General features: G+C 50.7%; 1 protein-coding gene across 2 annotated transcripts in view; it reads right to left on the bottom strand.

Moving 5' to 3' along the window:
- Nucleotides 1-19,359, bottom strand: part of LOC105480668 (phosphatidylinositol 4-kinase alpha) — a 146,876-nt gene that overhangs the window by 21,063 nt on the left and 106,454 nt on the right. For both annotated transcript variants that reach the window (XM_071080046.1, XM_071080047.1), the window contains exons 30-39: nt 17,558-17,650; nt 13,883-14,039; nt 13,519-13,646; nt 5,133-5,291; nt 4,734-4,885; nt 4,427-4,534; nt 3,664-3,791; nt 1,401-1,520; nt 1,141-1,220; nt 822-1,015 (exon numbers count right to left, since the gene is read on the bottom strand). In XM_071080046.1, the coding sequence (XP_070936147.1) occupies nt 822-1,015; nt 1,141-1,220; nt 1,401-1,520; nt 3,664-3,791; nt 4,427-4,534; nt 4,734-4,885; nt 5,133-5,291; nt 13,519-13,646; nt 13,883-14,039; nt 17,558-17,650 (1,319 nt within the window). The remainder of the gene's footprint in view (nt 1-821; nt 1,016-1,140; nt 1,221-1,400; nt 1,521-3,663; nt 3,792-4,426; nt 4,535-4,733; nt 4,886-5,132; nt 5,292-13,518; nt 13,647-13,882; nt 14,040-17,557; nt 17,651-19,359) is intronic.

Here is a 19,359-nt window from a genome sequence, read left to right as displayed (position 1 = left end):
GAGACAGAGTCTCGCTCTGTCACCCAGGCTGGAGTGCAGTGGCGCGATCTCAGCTCACTGCAAGCTCCGCCTCCTGGGTTCACACCATTCTCCTGCCTCTGCCTCCGGAGTAGCTGGGACTACAGGTAACCGCCACTGCGCCTGGCTAATTTGTTTTGTATTTTTAGTAGAGACGGGGTTTCACCGTGTTAGCCAGGATGGTCTTCATCTCCTGACCTCGTGATCCACCCGCCTCGGCCTCCCAAAGTGCTGGGATTACAGACTTGAGCCACTGGGCCCGGCCCCATCTGGTGGGATTCTAAACAGGGACTCTGCAGTCCCTCTCAGCCACCATCAGTCTGAGGTTCTGTTCCTGTAAGAGCTGCCACAGGCAGTTCACAGGAATGTGGCTGCTGTCTGCAGCATGTGCCTCCTCCGAGTACTCTGCCACTGAAAGGTGACATCCAGGAACAAACCCAAACCCTCCCCAAGGCGGATCCGGCAGCCGCCTGCCAGGAGTGACAGCCTCCACATGCCTCCTATCCGGCATGAATCAGATCTTGGCTCTGAATTCACCCTGCTGCTACCTCCCTAGGCTCCAGGTGCTGCAGCACCCCAGGCAGGCGTCTGAAAAGATCACAAGGGTTGCTGGGTTATCTCTGCACAGAAGAGCTGGGGGAGTGTCCTGGCGCTTCATGATCAAAGTAGCCTGCTAGACTACTTCCTGACCGTCCTTGAGAGGGGCTGCAGGGTGCTCCCCAGCATTCATGACCCAGCTGGCAGGCGCCCTGCTCTGGGCCTCTGGTGAGGCCTGTATCAGGCCGTGGTGCCTGGGGGCCCACCTGGCAGGCAGCTGCACAGCCAGGTAGGGAGAGATGCTCCAGGCCAGGTTCACGTTGTCCTTCCACTGCTTCTCACTCAGGCTGATGTACTTAGATCTCCAGTTGGCCACGCTGTTCTCTCCGGCCTGGTCTAGCTCCAGTTCTGGGGCTGACAGTGGGTTGTACCATGTGATGAGCCGCTCAATCTCAGTGGCCTGGCAAGATAAGATATAAGGCCTGATATGCACGCCTTCTGTGAGTGACCACACACTGCCCCAGCCACCAGGTGTTGTACGGGCAGGTGGTGGGCAGCAGGCACAGCTGCACCTGTGGGCCTCACCAGCAGGGACAGCAGCAGCGTCCTTCGCTTCATGTAGTATTTGTGTAGCTGGGAGCCCCGGTTGGTTTTCTTAGACATGCCTAGGAGGAAAGACAAAGCACAGGTGTAGTCCTCAGATGCCACCTGCCTGCCCTGAGTTTCTAAACCTAGAGGAAGCTTGCAGTGCTCTGTTCTGTTGTCTGAGCAAGTGTCCATCAAGTAGCTTGCAACCAGAATGGTAACTTGTATGTGAGGGCCCCAGGAGCATGCCTCCCACTGACCTGACTTCTTGGAGATGGTGGACATGCCACTGGACAGGGGGTAGGTGTTGATCCAGCCTTGGGTGGCTTGTTGCCGAGAGCCAACAGTTATGTCCAGGTTGCTCCGGGTGTCCTGATTATCTGAGGGCAAACACATTGTTGATTCTAGAGTGAGGTGGCTCAAGAAAAGGTATCACAAAAAGTAAACTAATATTCACCAGAGATAAGGCAATCAGTGGTACAGTGGGAAAGAGTCCTGGAATTGACTGCAGGAACAAACCTGTCTGGATGGTGAGTTTTCCAAAAGCGTGAGTAATTCTTTAACTATTCTAGATGGAATGCTTAAACATTTTAATTATATTTCTTCTATCCTTTTCAAATATTTTTTATTTAATTAATTCATTTATTTATTTTTGAGATGGAGTTTTGCTCCTGTCACCCAGGGTGGAGTGCAATGACACAATCTCAGCTCACTGCAACCTCCGCCTCCTAGGTTCAAGCAATTCTCCTGCCTCAGGCCTTCCGAGTAGCTGGGATTACAGGTGCCTGCCACCACACCCAGCCCATTTTTGTATTTTTAATAGAGACGTGGTTTCACCATGTTGGCCAGCTGGTCTTGAACTCCTGACCTCAGGTGATCCACCGGCTTCGGCCTCCCAAAGTGTGGGATTACAGGCGTGAGCCACCGTGCCCGGTCTATTTTTCATTTTTGAGAGGGAGTCTCGCTCTGTTGTAGTAGAGCCACCGCGCCTGGCCTTCTTCTATCCTTTAAAATATTATAGGCTGGGCACAGTGGTTCATGTCTGTAATCCCAGCACTTTGGGAGGCTAAGGCAGGTGGATCGCTAGAGGCCAGGAGTTCGAGACCAGTCTGGACAACAAGGCAAGACCCCTATCTGAACAACAACAATAATAAAAATTAGCTGGGGGAGCTGGCATGTGTCTGTAGTCCTAGCTGCTTGTGAGGCTGAGGTGGGAGAATCGCTTGCACCCAGGAGTCTGAGATTGCAGTGGGCTATGATTACACAATTGCATTCCAGCCCGGGTGACAGAATAAGACTCCATTTCTAAAAAAAGTAGAAAATAGAATAAAACAAGTATCATAATTTTCTTGATAAAGGATGGCAATTACCTGATCACCGGTAATGTATAGTCCTTTAGCAGGGTGATAACTTGAGGGCCTGTGGGGCAGACTGTAAGGACTGTTTGCCCTCTTCTAAGTGGAGCCAGAAAGCTGCCTTAGAAAATCACTGCATCTGCTTCTTTCTTTCCTTTTCCTGCTAGTCAGGTTGTCACCCGTGGGTCTGCTAAAGAAAACCCTATTGGCCAGGCACAGTGGCTCACACCTGTAATCCCAGCACTTTGGGAGGCTGAGGTGGGCGGATCATGAGGTCAGGAGTTCGAGACCAGCCTGGCCAATATGGTGAAACCCCGCCTCCACTAAAAAATAAAAAAATTAGCCAGGCATGGTGGCACACACCCATAGTTCCAGCTACTCAGGAGGCTGAGGCAGGATAATTGCTTGAACCCAGGAGGCAGAGGTTGTAGTGAGCCAAGATCGCGCTACTGTACTCCAGCCTGGGTAACAGAGTAAGACTCTGTCTCTCAAAAAAAAAAAAAAAGAAAACCCTCTCTCTCGTCTCTCAGTCTGTGCTTAGTAATCAGCTAGGTACTGGGAGAACAAGGGCATGGCCTCCTTGGAGCTGTTTGCTGCTTGTTTGTGTGGTATGTTTCCCTTAAGCATTCCCTTCCCTGGAATGCTGTGCCCCATCCACCCTGCATGCCTGTGCAGCCTTTCAGACTCAGATCAACTGTCATCTCTTCCAGAAAACCATCTCTGACTCCCCACTCTGGAGGGGCCGAGTGTCTATCCCGAGGAGTGCTCCCACAGTCCCCCCATATTGAAATCACCTGTCCATTTGACTGCCTCCTACCAGACGACAACAGACCACATCCCAGTCATGTGGGTGCACTAGCCTCAGCCCAATCTTGGGCCGTCAGCTGCTCAGAGGGGTGTGTGAACGCAGCTGGTGCCAGTGCAGGGAAAGTGCGGAGAGTGGAGTCTGCTCAGGGTCCTTGGGTGCGGGTTTATGCTTCTCAGCTTAGGCTGGAGAAGCAGAGCCAGGCAAGCGCCGGCCTCCAATGACCGTGCAACACAGCCAAGGCCAGGGCTCAGGGGGCTCTAACTGCTTCTCCGTCCCTACCTCTGGGACCCTCAGGGCTGCCCACGTTGCCCCCCTGTCCTGCCTGCCTCCACCATGAGCGGCTGCACTGCTGAGGGTTACCTGGGGGAACAAGCTGGCTGGCGGTCAGGTACTTCTTATCTGAGAACATGGCGGTCCAAAATTTAATCATGATGCTTATGTCTTCACGCAGCCGCTTCTCTCCTTGAGTAGGGAACTTTGGGGGACAGCTTCAAACAACCATAAGAGGACAAGGGCTGAGTGTCTGGAGTTGGGGACTAGAGGCCAGTCACACAAAGCAGTGAGAGGTGATGTACACAGTTTCTTAATGACAAAGGGTCAGCCCAAAGCCCGTCATTAGCAAGGATGATCTGGCCCATTCCCATGGGAAGGTGTGGTGGCTCTGGAGCCCTCTTATGCCCTCCTCCCTCACTGCCCACAGCAGCCCCTACAGCTTTCCACTGAAGCTGCGCTTGTGGCAGATCAGGGCAACGAAGCTGCACTCATACAACAGCACAGTCTATGGGTGCAGAGCCCCAGGCAGTGGGTGTTTGCAATTCTTTGTGCAATAAGCCTTCACATCAACAGGGAAATTAAATGGACGCACTTAATCTCCTAAATCAGTTGAACTGAGGGAAAATTTGCCTACATCTCACTGGGAGGCTAGCTCTCAGTACACAGGACACATGCACAGGGCTGAGGGTATTTAAATCCAGGGGGCCAGGGCTACTGAAGGAGGAGGTTGGTGAGCACAACTGGGCAACTGTGTACTCCTGTGAGTGACTTCCTGGGGGTCTGGGGTGGTAGAACACTTGCAGGGGCTGGGCCATCCCTGGACGCTGCACAGCACACCTTGGGGGAGTACCTGAAGTAGTCAAAGGCAGTGGAGTAGATCTTCTCGCGAAGCACATTGCGGATGGTTGCATTTGGAACCACATCGGCATGCAGGAGGGACAGCCCCAGGGTCAGCAGCCTGTGAGGGAGCCCAGGACCCAGTCAGAGCAGGAGCCTGGCCTGGGGCCAAGTTCACCCTCTGGACTCTCTTCCCTGCCCTTCCAGGAGCAGCTCACTGAAATGTGTTCCCTGTCTACGGAAGTACTGTGACACACAGACGCCCCACGAGACACTGTACACACCAGGGGCCCTGTGCTCCCCAGGAAGAGGGCTCTCACTTGAAGCGGGGCCCGATGGCCGCCACATGCCGGTTCATGCTCCCCTTGGCCCCGCCGATGTTCAGGGACATGGAGCGCTGCAGCAGGCTGGAGAAGATCTCCACTTGGTCAGAGCTGCAGTACTTGGCGATCTCAAACCGCTGCACCAGGAACTGAGTGAGAAGAGGAAGACACTGTGGTGGTGGGGCTGCGCTGGGCTAACCCTGGGACCGGCAGAGACAGCTGAGGAGGGGCTCTGGGCTGACTGGCCGGGCTTGCCAGAGGCTGGAACAGTCAGCCCCTGAGGTCACAGCGTCTGAAAACCTGCAGGCCTCGGGTTCGGCTACCCCCACCCCAAGAACAGTCCTGGCCCCCCCAGGTGGAGCACCCCAGAGCCTTGGTGGGGGAACAGGCACGTACATCGATCCAGATGTAGTGGGGGGTCACTTCGGGAGGACAGGGTTTGGGTTGACTCGCTTCCGAGGCGGCCAGGGGGTCTGCTTCCTTTATCTCAGCAGAAAACAGGCCAAACTTCTGCTCCACCGTCATGTGCCAGGCCCCTGCCATCTCCCGCATGAACTACAGGTACAGAAGGAATGTTAGCTCCTCTGTGAAACACAAAAAGGGGCTACTGTCATGTTTTCTCTAATTAAAAAAAAGGAACATATGCTCACTGAGTAAGATTTAGAAACCGAGAAAAGTATGAAGAAAAAAATGAAGATCGCCTATAGTCCCACATCCCAGGGTCATCCGTGTCAGTGCTTGGTGTATTTTCTCCAGCCTCTCGAGGCTGCATTCTGCTTAACCCAGTTCACGGTGTGGACGTTGCAGGGTGTGAGATAGCAGCACCCGGGATGTGCCTGATGCCCTGACAGGCACTGGGTAGCTGACTTTTCTCTATAACCCTGAGAACCCTCTGTAGCTGTGAGCGGGAAGACCCCTGTGGGGGCTGCTGAGCTGGCAAGGGCAGAAGAGGGTTCTGGATCCAGAGCCTGGCTCCTCCTCTCCACCCCACACAGACCCTACCCGATGCCTTCATCCCGCTAACCAGATCAGGAACAGCCCATGGAGCTGAGGAGAGCCTGCAGCCACCATGGCTAGGCCTGGAAGCCCAAGCTCAGGCTGCTCCCACGGCCCAGTCATGCTCAGCCAGGTCCCCATTCCTTGGGGAGGCATGAGGGGTGCCCAGAGGGAGCAGCATAGTGCCAGGGAGACACCTAGGTGCTGGAGAGAGTAAGAGGTGTGGCTCACATGTGGAAAGCCCCCACAATTTCTGGGTGTTTTTACAAGGAGACCAAGAAACAGCATTTGGCATCTGGCCATAGAGGATTTCTATCCCTCTATTGTCCCAGCAACACCAACTCCTGCAAGGGCTCCAGGCGCCTGTGCAGACGTGGCAACAAGGCCCAGTGAGCAGAACACACACCGAGGCTCCTCTCCAGTACCCATCCCCTCCCTTCTTCCTCATGAGGTGGATCAGGGTGGCCACGTGGCCAGTCACGGAGCTCTCAGCCAGGCTCCCTGCTGGCTGGGGCAGCCACTGTTCTCCCCGGACACTCTAATGAGCCAGGGAGAGCGAACTGGGCAAGGCCCTGGGAATGCATGCCAGGGTGAGCTTCGTAAGGTCAAGGCAGCTGGCCTCTGCCTTTTGCACTCTGCTCTTGTCTTCCTTCCTGCTGGGAGGCACAGAAGCCATCTGGAAGCCGTGAGGGTAGAGACAAAGGCCACATAAGCCCAAGATGGCCAGGAGCCGACAGGAGCCTGGGGCGGGGCTGCACTACTCTGTCTGCTGCTTCCCTCTAAGCTGCCCGTGGGGTGAGGACTCCTGGGGGACGAGACACTAGAACCACTAGAACCTGCTTTCTGTTTCCTGAAGACCGATGTAGTCTTATGGAAACAGACAAGGGAGCAAAAAATGTGTCAGGGGGGAACCCCAGCACTGCCAGGGATAAGAAGCCACGGCAGAACCACACTCCCACCTATTTGTTAAACAACCACATCCTGGTGGCTGCCTCTGTGCCAGGGCCTCGTGGGCTCTGGGCGTGGTGCCGCAAATGAAGACAAACATGACCACACAGTCTACGGTGGGGACCAGAGACAATAAGAAATAAGCTACACACACTGAGAAACACTAAGAAACAGCAGTGCGAGTGAGCGTGTGACAGACCTGGTGGCCAGGGAGAGCCCTGGCAAGGAGGGGACATCTGAGATGAGCCCTGGAGGAGATGCAGGAGTGAGGCGCAAGGCACGGCTGTCTGAGAAGAGGGAGTGTATGACACGGCCTATGGTGGGAGCAGCCCAGGAGGGCAGCTTCAAAAGTGAAGCTGACGGGATGTGCGGAGAATCATCCGTGGGAAGTGCAGGCCGGACCCCAGCATGGCCACAGCACAGCAAGCGAGGGGAGGAGAGGGGATGGAAGTTGGGTGGGAAGGGGGCTTGCAGGTCACAGAAACAGGCCCGCCTTTGAGTCTGTAGGGGGGCTCTGATTCCCCCCTGGCTTGCGCCAGCTGCATGTGGAGAAGGGGAAGATGCCTGGGGGTGGGGAGCAGGAGGCCAGGCCAGGGGGCAGCAGCTGGGATGCTGGGACTTGTCAGATCCTGGATAAACCTCAAAGGTGAAACTGATGGGATGTGCTGAGAGTCATCTGTGGGATGTGCACAAGAGGAAGTCAAAGATGTCTGAGCAGAGGGAAGGACCTCGCTGGCATCTACAGTGAAGGGAAGGACCATGCTGGCATCTACAGCGAAGGAAGGGGCCATGCTGGCATCTGCAGTGAAGGGAGGGACCTCGCTGGCATCTACAGTGAAGGGGGGAACCTTGCTGGCATCTACAGGGAAGGGAAGGGCCACACTGGCATCTACAGTGAAGGGAGGGACCTCGCTGGCATCTACAGGGAAGGGAGGGGCCACGCTGGCATCTAAAGTGAAGGGAGGGACCTTACTGGCATCTCACATGAAGGGAGAGACCTCGCTGACATCTACAGTAAAGGCAGGGGCCACACTGGCATCTACAGTGAAGGGAAGAACCACCCTGGCATCTACAGTGATGGCAGATGGGCGACCAGTGTAGGGGTGTCTGGAGCTGAGGTTGGACCCATTAGTTGGGGCTGCTAATCAGTTCACCACGCGGGCTGTGGGCCAAGCCACCGAAGGGATGCACCTGGACTAGGGGTGACTGGGCTAGGTAAGCAGTGGAGCTGGCCAGACTGCCCAGGCAGGAAGGAGGAGCCCTGGGGCATGCCAGTGCTGAGAAGGCCCTGGGCTCAAGAAGGTCCCTTTATTCTGGAGGACGAAAGGGCTACAAAAATTACAAAGGCCTTAAGTCCCTGGGAAGGACTGTTAGGCTCCCACAACAGTTGCTTTCAAGTCCCAGTGCTCTGAAGGAGGCTGTGAGCAGCTTTCCCTGAGCTGATCTGTCCTCCTACCACCTGGGACCTGCTAGTGATATCCGTACTCCATCTGCCCTGCCCCAGGGGTCCCCGGAGGCTCATTCAACCCACTCTTATCTGAGGACCAGATAGGGAGGCCAGAGGTTCAAGGGCACCTAGACTAAGGAAGTGGAGAGGAGAGGAACGGATCCGGGCTCCGGAGCCCCAGGCACAATGTGAGGGCTGACCCGTGATCAGGAGCACCCCCACTGCCCTGTGAAATGGGAACAGCTGCAGCCCCTACTCTTTTTTTTTCTGAGACGGAGTCTTGCTCTGTCGACCAGGCTGGAGTGCAGTGGTGCAATCTCAGCTCACTGCAAGCTCCACGTTCCGGGTTCACACCATTCTCCTGCCTCAGCCTCCCAAGTAGCTGGGACTACAGGCGCCCGCCACCTCCCCCAGCTAATTTTTTGTATTTTTAGTAGAGACGGGGTTTCACCATGTTAGCCAAGATGGTCTCGATCTCCTGACCTCGTGATCTGCCTGCCTTGGCCTCCCAAAGTGCTGGGATTACAGGTGTGAGCCACCGTGCCCGGCCTAATTTTGTATTTTTAGTAGACATGGGTTTCTCCATTTTGGTCAGGCTGATCTCGAACTCCCGACCTCAGGTGATCCACTTGCCTCGGCCTCCCAAAGTGCTGGGATTACAGGCGTGAGCCATTGCGCCCGGGCAAGCAGCCCCTACTCTTAAGGCCCGGCAAGGTCTCAGGCTGAAGCAGCATGTGAAAAGGAATCCTGACCACAGCAGCACTGTGTCCTGACGGTCACAATTTGTGGTGAAACCAAGGCTTCCAGAAGACCCTGAGAGGAGGGCACACATGTCCTCTCCTGGGAAGTGGAGAGTCCCACCAAGAGACAGTGTGTAGGCAGGTGTGTGCAGGCAGGTGGGCGCCCTGGGCCCACACAAAAGTGAGTGTGGCTAAGACTTCCCAGGATCGGGCCCCTCCTAAGCCCAGAGGAGGACAGTCTCAGGGTGTGGGGGAAACTGTACCGTAAGCATAGACCTCAAGGCCTGGGCTAGATGGACAAGAGAGTGATATACATATAATGCCCTGCTCAAGCTCAGCACATGGCAGGACCACAGCAAGTTATCAGTTACTACCTAGTGCAGCCCACATCCATTTATTTTGGGTCATGAATTTTAAGTACCATACAAGGATCACGAACCTTTCCCCTCTCAGTGAAATGAAGGTCCCAGACCCCTGTAAGGAGGTCAGGCTCCCCACTGTCCCCACACTGAGATGCAAACAGCAAGTGTGACATCTCTTTATCTCTTTGGGAATGCAAGAAAAGACATCAGTGATTCAGTGGTTGCCTCTGAAGTTGGGCGATTCTTATTTCTCTCATTACACTCAAACCTTCCACTTTTTCCATCATGAGTGGACATTGCTTTTATAGTAGAAAAAAATTTAAAAAGCCCCCACCCTGGGCACTATGGGAACTGGACAGGTCAGGTCCTTGTGGTGGCAGAGACAGGGAGTGAGGACCTGAATGGCCAGTGCCAGGTGTAAGTGTGAGTGGGTAGAGAAACCTGACACAGGCGAAGGGACCTGAGGCCAGCTGAGCCACTGGAGATGGCAGGGGCAGGAAGTGCAAGCTGGACTCCAAAAGACCCCAAACGAAACAGTAATTTGGTTTGTATAAAAATCCCTTTAAGATATCTTTCCCAATTTTGCTTAAATTAAAAAGAAAAAAAAAAAAAAAAGGAAGTGGGGTAAAAAGCAGGAAGAACCCATACTTCCTGTCAAGACCAGCTACTGAGTGGGAGGAGGAGCCACCAGACATAAGAAAGACACTTCAGCTAGGCGTGTTGGCACACACCTCTAGTTCCAGCTACCGGGTCAGGAGGCTGAGGCAGGAGGATCACTTGAGCTCAGGAATTTGAGGTCAGCCTGGGCAACATAGCGAGACTGTGTCTTCAAAAAAAAAAAAGAGAGAAAAAAGAAAAAAATAGAAAAAAAAATAAAGACCTCTTTCTCTATGGGAAAATATACAGCAGTCCTCAATTGTCAGTTTTATTTAAATGTACAACATCCAGTATAGAAACAAAAACTTTCAAACAGTGAAGAAAAAAGATCAAAAGAAACAGACCCACAGATGACTCAAATACAAGAACAGACCAGATAAGGATACAAAAATAATTACAATAAATATGCTCAAAGATTTATAAGAAATAATGGAAAGAATGGGTGAAGGTAAGAGAATCTCAGCAGAAAATGCAAACTATAAAAAAGAATTAAATGACTGGGCGTCGTGGCTCATGCCTGTAATCCCAGCACTTTGGGAGGCTGAGGCAGGTGGATCACCTGAGATCACGAGCCAAGACCAGCCTGGCTGGTTTCACATGGTGAAACCCTGTCTCTACAAAAATACAAAAATTAGCCAGGCATGATGGCGGGTGCTTGTAACCCCAGCTACTCGGGAGGCTGAGGTGGAAGAATCATTTGAACCCAGGAGGCAGAGGTTGCAGTGAGCCGAGATTGCGCCACTGTACTCCAGCCTGGGCGACAGAGTGAGACCCCATCTCAAAAAAAAAAAAAAAGAATTAACTAGAAATCCTAGAATCCTAGATCTGGAATTGTTTCCTTTTCTTATTTTTATATTAAATTTAATATTTATTTATTTTTTGTTGTTTTCTAGATCTGAGAATTGTATCTGAAATAAAAATACACAAGATGGCTTTATAGCAGAATGAATAAAGCAGAAGAAAAGAACAGTGAACTGGCATATAGGTAAAAAAAAAAAAAAAAAAATTAACCAAATGAAAGAGTGAAAAAAATCCTGAAAAACTGAAAAAGACTACAGAGAACGTCAATGATCTATTGGACAATACCAAGTCACTAATATATGTGTACCTGGAATCCCAAAAGGAGAAGAGAGAGAGAATGAGGTAAAAAAAAAATTAAAAAATATTGACCTTAGGAGCCTAGGAAGTAAACAGGAATTTTTTTTAAAAAAAAAAAAAAGGTCGCCGGGCGCGGTGGCTCAAGCCTGTAATCCCAGCACTTTGGGAGGCCGAGACGGGCGGATCACGAGGTCAGGAGTTCGAGACCATCCTGGCTAACACGGTGAAACCCCGTCTCTACTAAAAAATACAAAAAACTAGCCGGGCGAGGTGGCGGGCGCCTGTAGTCCCAGCTACTCGGGAGGCTGAGGCAGGAGAATGGCGTAAAAACCCGGGAGGCAGAGTTTGTAGTGAGCTGAGATCCGGCCACTGCACTCCAGCCTGGGCGACACAGCGAGACTCCGTCTCAAAAAAAAAAAAAAAAAAAAAAAAAAAAAAAAAAAAAAAAAAAAAAGGCCGGGCGCAGTGGCTCATGCCTGTAATCCCAGCAACCTGGGAGGCCAAGGCGGGTAGATCACAAGGTCAGAAGATCGAGACCATCCTGGCTAACATGGTGAAACCCCGTCTCTACTAAAAATATAAAAAATTAGCTGGGCATGGTGGCGGGCGCCTGTAGTCCCAGCTACTCAGGAGGCTGAGGCAGGAGAATGGCGTGAATCCGGGAGGTGGAGCTTGCAGCAAGATGAGCCGAGATAGCGCCACTGCACTCCAGCCTGGGCGAAAGAGCGAGACTCCATCTAAAAAAAAAAAAAAAGAAAAGAAAAGAAAAGAAAAAAGGAAAAGAAAAAGAAATGACAAATAAATATTGACCTAAAGATTTCCAAGTTTGATGAAAATCCTAAATCCCTAAAATTAAGAAGCTCAATGAATTCCAACAGGATAAATACAATGAAAATCACACACAGTCAAACTACTAAAAATGAAAGATAAAGAGAAACATCCAACAAGTAGCCAAAAGAAAAACAATAACATATACAGTCATCCCTTGGTATCCTCAGGGGAACTGGTTCCAAGATGTGGAACCCATGGATAAGGAGGGCTGGCTGTACTGAGAAACAGAAAGACTGTTGACTTCTCTCCAGAAACAATGCAAGACAACAGAAGGTATATTTGAAATGCTAAAAACAATAAAATAAAAAACTATCAACCTAGAATCCTGGGCCTAGAAAAAATAATCCACATGCATCAAAAATGAAGGTGAACTAAGATGAGAGAATTTATTTCTAGCAGACCTGCATTACCGGAAATGTTAAAGAAAATTACACGTGCAGAGGAGATCACAGGAAGACTGGAAAAGTGTGAGTGATGAAAAACATTTGGATAAATTTATAAAGCTGTAACAAAACCTCTTCTTAATTTCTTTGAAAGACTTTTGACTTTTTTTGAACAAAAACAACATTATAAGGTCTAATGCATATAGCAGTAAAATATGAAAACAGGACACAGGGAATTGGAGGGAGAAACTGGGTGTCATAATGGCAGGGGGTGTCTACAGTGGCAACGGTATACAGCCGTCTCTGCAGAATCCTCTCCCTGGCAAGAACTATAACTGCTGTGGCTGCTCCAGCTGTCATTTACCGATAGCTCACTAGGATGCAGGTGTTCTTGTTATGATGCCCACCACGCAGGTGAGGAGCCCTGCCCGGGAGTCAGAGCCCTACAGGCTGAAGCGTGACTTCCACAGGCCCTTCTGCACATCTTTGATGGAAGCAGGCTGATCAGGCTGAGAACCCAGAACCCTCCCTGACTTCACAGGTGTCCCCCTCACTAGATAACCTCCCCCAGGTGCCCACTGGACCAAAATGTTTCCTAAGAACGCTGAATGATGTGATGGACACAAACCCCACAAGGTTATAAAATATCAGGCAAATGTGAGGTATTATCATCACTGCCACCGCCACCAGCCTGGAAAATCTTAATTCCGTTTTTGGAAATAGTCCAACTTTCCTGAGGAAACAAGAAAATCAAAATCCCCCTTTCTGACCACTCATTTCAACTGATCCTAAGAAACACAGAAAGAAAACATGTCAAATTCCCTGTTACCCTGACAGTTAACAGGATCTTTGAAAAATAAAATTGTTCTTAAGCATTTATCTAATCAGCTGAAAGGTAAGTATAAACCTCCTTGTGGGCCCCCTGCAGTAGCAACTCCAGAAATACAGATGCAGGGAAAAGGGGCTGATCCCGATTAGGTCAAAAAAAACGTTCCTGTGGACAAACACAACTGCTCCCAATCAGATTCAAAGTTAACAGGTGTTCAAGAAGCTGCATCTTCCAATTTCAGTAGGGAAATGGCTCCCCCTACCGAGGTTTTGGGAGATAACGGCTTCTCGGTACCAATGGGATGCTGTTAACATATGTTCTATTTTCCGTGACTGTCACACATAATAATAGAATCTATAAGGAGACTGAGGCTTGAGAAGGTGAGGGGCTTGCCCAGTGTCTCCATGCTTGGCGGTGGCGGCACCAGGGAAGGCTCTTCCCGTCTCTTATCCCATCCCATCCTCAGTGCCACCCCAAGGTCAGGGTCCTACCGGCACTTCTACTCCATCCTTGCCGGCCAGCAGCCATTCCCAGCAGGCCAGGGCTGTCTCCATGCCATGCTCGTTGAACATCCGGAGGGGACCCCAGCAAAGATGATGAAGGAGCTGCGGGTCACAATCTGGAACCGAACACACCTCAGTCAGAGGCCTCCAACACAGCTTCCATAGGCCAACAAGAGTTGACCAGCTGGGGCCAACAATGGCCTTTTATTGACTTTCCACTCATGAGAGATAACTCCTCTACTGAGGGAGCTCCTGCTCCTTCTCCTGCCAGGACTCCAGCTGACTATGGGTCATGAAGTCCAGCATTCATTTAGAAATGAGCCCAGAATTCCACGGTGCTTCCGTGAGTTACCTTTGCTGCTAATGAGCATTGCAGTCAGCTTGAACATGGCCTGCGTGTAGTGCTGAGGATGACTGCGGTCTAACGCTGAATGTAGATCCTGGACCATCATTTTGTTCAGGTCAGACATCTGGCCTGTGGTGCCTGAGAACCGAATCATTCCATACACCTGCAAAAACATTCTCATCAACAACTATGCATAGAAGCCAGGCAATGTGGGTGAGGTCCTGGAAGCTACCAGATCACACTTGTGGTGGCAACAGCGGGTGCCTCACTGCCCCAAAGTGGAGCTCATGCATGCAGAGAGACAGGCTCATTTCAATGATGCTACTACTGATCACAGCTTTCTTCTAAAAGAATAGCTCCTCTAGAAATGCAAGTTGGCGGTGCCACCACTGCAGATGTTCCCCGGGGGTGGGAACCCCGTCCCTCATCTTTGTACCCAGCAGTGAGCCCGGGGTCTGACCCACGGTGAGACTGCATGAATGTGAACTGGATAAATACATTTCCTCAGACTCATTAATAACTCAAACAACAAGATCAGCCTCCTTATTAATATTATTATTTTTTGAGAGAGGGAGCCTCGCTCTGATGCCCAGGCTAGAGTGCAGTGGCATGGTCTTGACTCACTGCAACCTCCGCCTCCTGGGTTCAAGTGATCCTCCCACCTCAGCCTCCCAAGCAGCTGGATTACAGGCATGCACCACCATGCCCGTCTAATTTCTGTATTTTAGTAGAGACAGGGTTTTACCATGTTGGCCAGGCTGGTCTCGAACTCCTGACCTCAAGTAATCCACCCGCCTTGGCCTCCCAAATTGCTGGGACTACAGGCGTGAGCAGCCATGCCCAGCCCTCCTTACTATTATTATTATTATTATTATTATTTTTTTTTTTTTTTTGAGACGGAGTCTCACTCTGTCGCCCAGGCTGGAGTGTAGTGGCCGGATCTCAGCTCACTGCAAGCTCTGCCTCCCGGGTTCACGCCATTCTCCTGCCTCAGCCTCCTGAGTAGCTGGGACTACAGGCGCCCGCCACCTCGCCCGGCTAGTTTTTTTGTATTTTTAGTAGAGACGGGTTTCACCGTGTTAGCCAGGATGGTCGCGATCTCCTGACCTCGTGATCCACCCGTCTCGGCCTCCCAAAGTGCTGGGATTACAGGCTTGAGCCACCGCGCCCGGCCCCTCCTTACTATTATTAATAATTTTTTCTTTGAGACAGAGTCTTGCTCTGTTGCCCAGGCTGGAGTATAGTGGTACGATCATAGTTCACTGCATCCTCGAACTCCTGGGCGCAGGTGATCCTCCTGTCTTGGCTTCCCAAAGTGCTAGGATTACTGGCGTGAGGCACTGTGCTTGGCCAACCTACCTATTTTTAAAGTCAAATATAACTTTTTTTCCAGAGAAAAGAACATACAAGTGACAGAGTGCTCAGAGGGAGTGAACCCCCACTCAGACCAGGCAACTGATGGACTTTCAGAGTCGCCAGGGAGCTTAGAAATGGTATAGACTGGCCGGGTGCGGTGGCTCAAGCCTGTAATCCCAGCACTTTGGGAGGCCGAGACGGGCGGATCACGAGGTCAGGAGATCGAGACCATCCTGGCTAACACGGTGAAACCCCGTCTCTACTAAAAAATACAAAAAACTAGCCGGGCGCGGTGGCGGGCGCCTGTAGTCCCAACTACTCGGGAGGCTGAGGCAGGAGAATGGCGTAAACCTGGGAGGCGGAGCTTGCAGTGAGCTGAGATCCGGCCACTGCACTCCAGCCTGGGCGGCAGAGCGAGACTCCGTCTCAAAAAAAAAAAAAAAAAAATGGTATAGACTAGGCCAGGTGCTGTGGCTCACACCTGCAATCCCAGCAGTTCGGGAGGCTGAGGCGGGTGGCTCACGAGGTCAGGAGATTGAGACTAGCCTGGCTAACACAGTGAAACCCCATCTCCACTAAAAATACAAAAAATTAGCCAGGAGTGGTGGTGGGTGCCTGTAGTCCAAGCTACTTGGGAGGCTGAGGCAGGAGAATGGCATGAACTCGGGAGGCAGAGCTTGCAGTGAGCCGAGATCACACCACTGCACTCCAGCCTGGGCGACAGTGCAAGACTCCGTCTCAAAAACAAAAACAAAAACAAACAAACAAGAAATGGTGTAGACTAGCTTCTGAGTTTATGGAGCAGGAAATGGAGGACCAGAGATGTGATGCCACTGGTCAGGCTGGAATAAACTGTGGCGTGGTGGGTGAAAGCCCATGATGTGGAGTTGGAAGATGTGGTTCCAGACCACACTCCACTTGTGTGACTCTGGCAAGTTACTTAATCTTGGGAACCTCCGTTTATTTATAAAACCGGAATAATAATACATACATCTCACCAAGTACCCAAGAGCCTATGGTACATAAATGTTTGTTACTGCTTTTAAAAAAAGCCAGAAAAATTAAAAAGCTTCATTCAGTGTAGCCAGAGTGTGCACAGAGTTACCCTCTTGTGGAAAAAATAAGTAACTGTCATAAACACTCTGGAATGTGCCAAGGATTGTAGGCGGCAAGCCACCCAGGTGCCGAGGCAAGAGACCGAGGGCACAAGCTGTTCCAGTATAATAAAATATGTAAGATAAGAATAGTTATACTAGATATAGACCATACATATGATTATATATGAATATCATTAATCATTACTTTGTAGCAATTACTCTTTATTCCAATATTATAATAATCCTCGCTCTACAATTGTAACCTAGGAGAAACCAGGCCATAAAGTGATAGAAGCTGAAAGGACGCAGTGAGAAGTGACCAGAAGACAAGAGTTGTTATGCCTGGACAGGGCCACCAGAGGGCTCCTTGGTCTAGTGGTAACGTCAGCGCCTGGGTAGATGCCTGTTGCCAAGCGGACCGTGGTCTAGCGGTAGCATCAGTGCCTAGAAAAACACCCACTACTTAGCAGACGGAGAAAGGCAGTCCCCCTTTCCCTGGGGGAGTTTAGAGAAGACTCTACTCCTCCACCTCTTGTGGAGGGCCTGACATCAGTCAGGCCCACCCACAGTTATCTGCAGGTCTAACTGTCTCCCTGTGATGCTGTGCTTCAGCAGTCACGCTCCTAGTCTGCCTTCATGTTCCATCCCATACACCTGGCTCTGCCTTCTAGATAGCAGTAGCAAAATTAATAAAAGTACTAAAAGTCTCAGATATGCAGAAATAATGGCGTTAGGTGTCTCTCTCTTTCTCCCTCTCTCTCTCTGCCTTGGTTGCCAGGCAGGGAAGGGCCCCCTGTCCAATGGACATGTGACCCACATGACCTTACCTATCACTGGAGATGGCTCACACTCCTTACCGTGCCCCTTTGTCTTGTATCCAATAAATAACAGCGGGGCCTGGCATTCGGGCCACTACCGGTCTCCGCGTCTTGGTGGTAGTGGTCCCCTGGGCCCAGCTGCCTTTTCTTTTATTTCTTTGTCTTGTGTCTTTATTTCTACAATTTCTTGTCTCCACACACGGGGAGAAACACCCACCGACCCTGCGGGGCTGGACCCTGCAAAGGATCCTCCTAAAATGTAAAATGTGCCCTTTAAATCCTCCTAAAATGTGTGAATTCCACATCACCCGGACCCTCTGTTCATTTTCCACTAGGAAGCAGTCAACAGGCATCAAAACAAGAGGACACTTTAAAGGACCTAGGACGCAAGGACAAGAGAAGAGAAGTACCTCGCCTGCGTAGCGGTTGCGCAAATTCAGGGACGCCATGAAGTTGGAGTAGTCTTTCTTCACACAGGCCGGGCGCTCGGTTAGCTGAGTTGCCTACAGACAAATAACAATTATTTTAGACTATGGTAACATTATCCTTTTCTCATGTTTACCATGGCTAAGCCTAAACCCAATTAAGAAGTCACATTCGGATCTGGGGGTTACTATTAATAAAAATCTTCACTGCTGGCAAGTTAATAAAGCAAAATATTTCAGAATACCCAGCAGTTTGATATGTTCCATAAGAAATTAAAAAAAAATTTTACAGAAGAAATGTCTCTGAAAGGCAGTTTCTGCTACTGGTAGGCCTTTGCAAGAGAAAGAATTGCTAGATTGTGAGAGTAATTGTCACCTGCGATGGAAACGCCATGAAAGCATTCACAGCCATCTCCTTGAGAGTTGTGTGGGCAGCTTACAAATGTCACTTACAGACTGTAAAGGGGCTGAAGGGGAGAGCCAAGGCCAGCAGGCTCTTAAACATCTGCTGGCTGCTCCTCAGTCTAATGGGAAGAGACAGAACAGGGTACACCTTGAATACAAAGGCAACCCACAGAATGGGAGAAAAATATTTGAAAACTACCACCCACCCCCTCCACCCCTCCAGCCACTCTCTCTGCTTCAGCCTCAGCCTCCCAGCCCCAGGGCCTCAGTGACCCGGCTTCCTAACCCACACCTTTTAGTTCCCGTTCATCCACGGTCACTGCAGAGTACAGTGTGCATTGAAAAGGACCTCCTTTTGCATTTCCCTTTAGCATTAGTACTAATGGGGAAAGTGAGCTTCTCAACTGTTTTGAGTTTAGAGGGATTTTTTTTGAGGGGACGTGGTGTGGAGAAAGAGGACCAGGAGAAGAAAACACAGGTGTTGGGGAACATCAAAATGCAAACAAGAACAAAAATACGTGATTTTTCTCATGAAATTATTAAACTGGTTTATTTAAAAAAAAAAAAAAAAAAAGATCATGTAAAACTGCTTTACATTTTCTAGAAACAATATGGTCTTTGGCACCAAGCAGGACTGAGTTAGAGCTTGGCTCTGATACTGATCAGCTGTGAGACCCTGGGAAGTCAACGTCTCTGAGCCTCAATGTGCTCATCTGTAAAGTGGGCATAAGAGTGGCCCTCTCACAATGTTGTTACAGGTTCAACATAATGACACACACAACATCCTGGCATGGCAAACAGCACCTGGTGGGCAGTGCAGGCCAGCTCCCTCCCTTCCACCGTCGCTCCTCACTGCCCAATGAACCAGGCAAGAGAACAGCAGGTGATTGCCAAGAGCTGCTGCAGGAGTGCCCTGCCCTGCAGAGGAATGTTGACTCGGTTCTTTGGTCCTACCAGCCTGAAATCATACTTCTGAAACTGCCCTCCAGAGATCACTCTTCCCCTCCGAATGCTGTGTGAGGGGCGGTCAGTCAGGGGTGGTGGAAGCTGCCCTCTCCCTGTGCTTTCCAGGGGCAGGGTACCTTAGGATTTCGAGCACAACCCTTTCCTGTTTAGCAACAGAAAGGGAAAACCTGACAGAACAGTAGGGTGATTCCAGTTAACATTCATTGTTTGTACATTTCAAAATAGCCAGTAGGGGCCCAGGCACAGTGGTTCACGCCTGTAATCCCAGCACTTTGGGAGGCCGAGGCAGGCGGATCACTTGAGGTCAGAAGTTCAAGACCAGCCTGGCCAACATGGTGAGACCCCATCTCTACTAAAAACACAAAAATTAGCTGGACATGGTGGCGCACACCTGTAGTCCCAGCTACTCGGGAGGC

The sequence above is a fragment of the Macaca nemestrina genome, chromosome 15, assembly GCF_043159975.1.
Source record: "Macaca nemestrina isolate mMacNem1 chromosome 15, mMacNem.hap1, whole genome shotgun sequence".
Taxonomy (NCBI): domain Eukaryota; kingdom Metazoa; phylum Chordata; class Mammalia; order Primates; family Cercopithecidae; genus Macaca; species Macaca nemestrina.
Note: the sequence above shows the minus strand (reverse complement) of the source record. Positions and strands in the feature narration are given on the sequence as shown.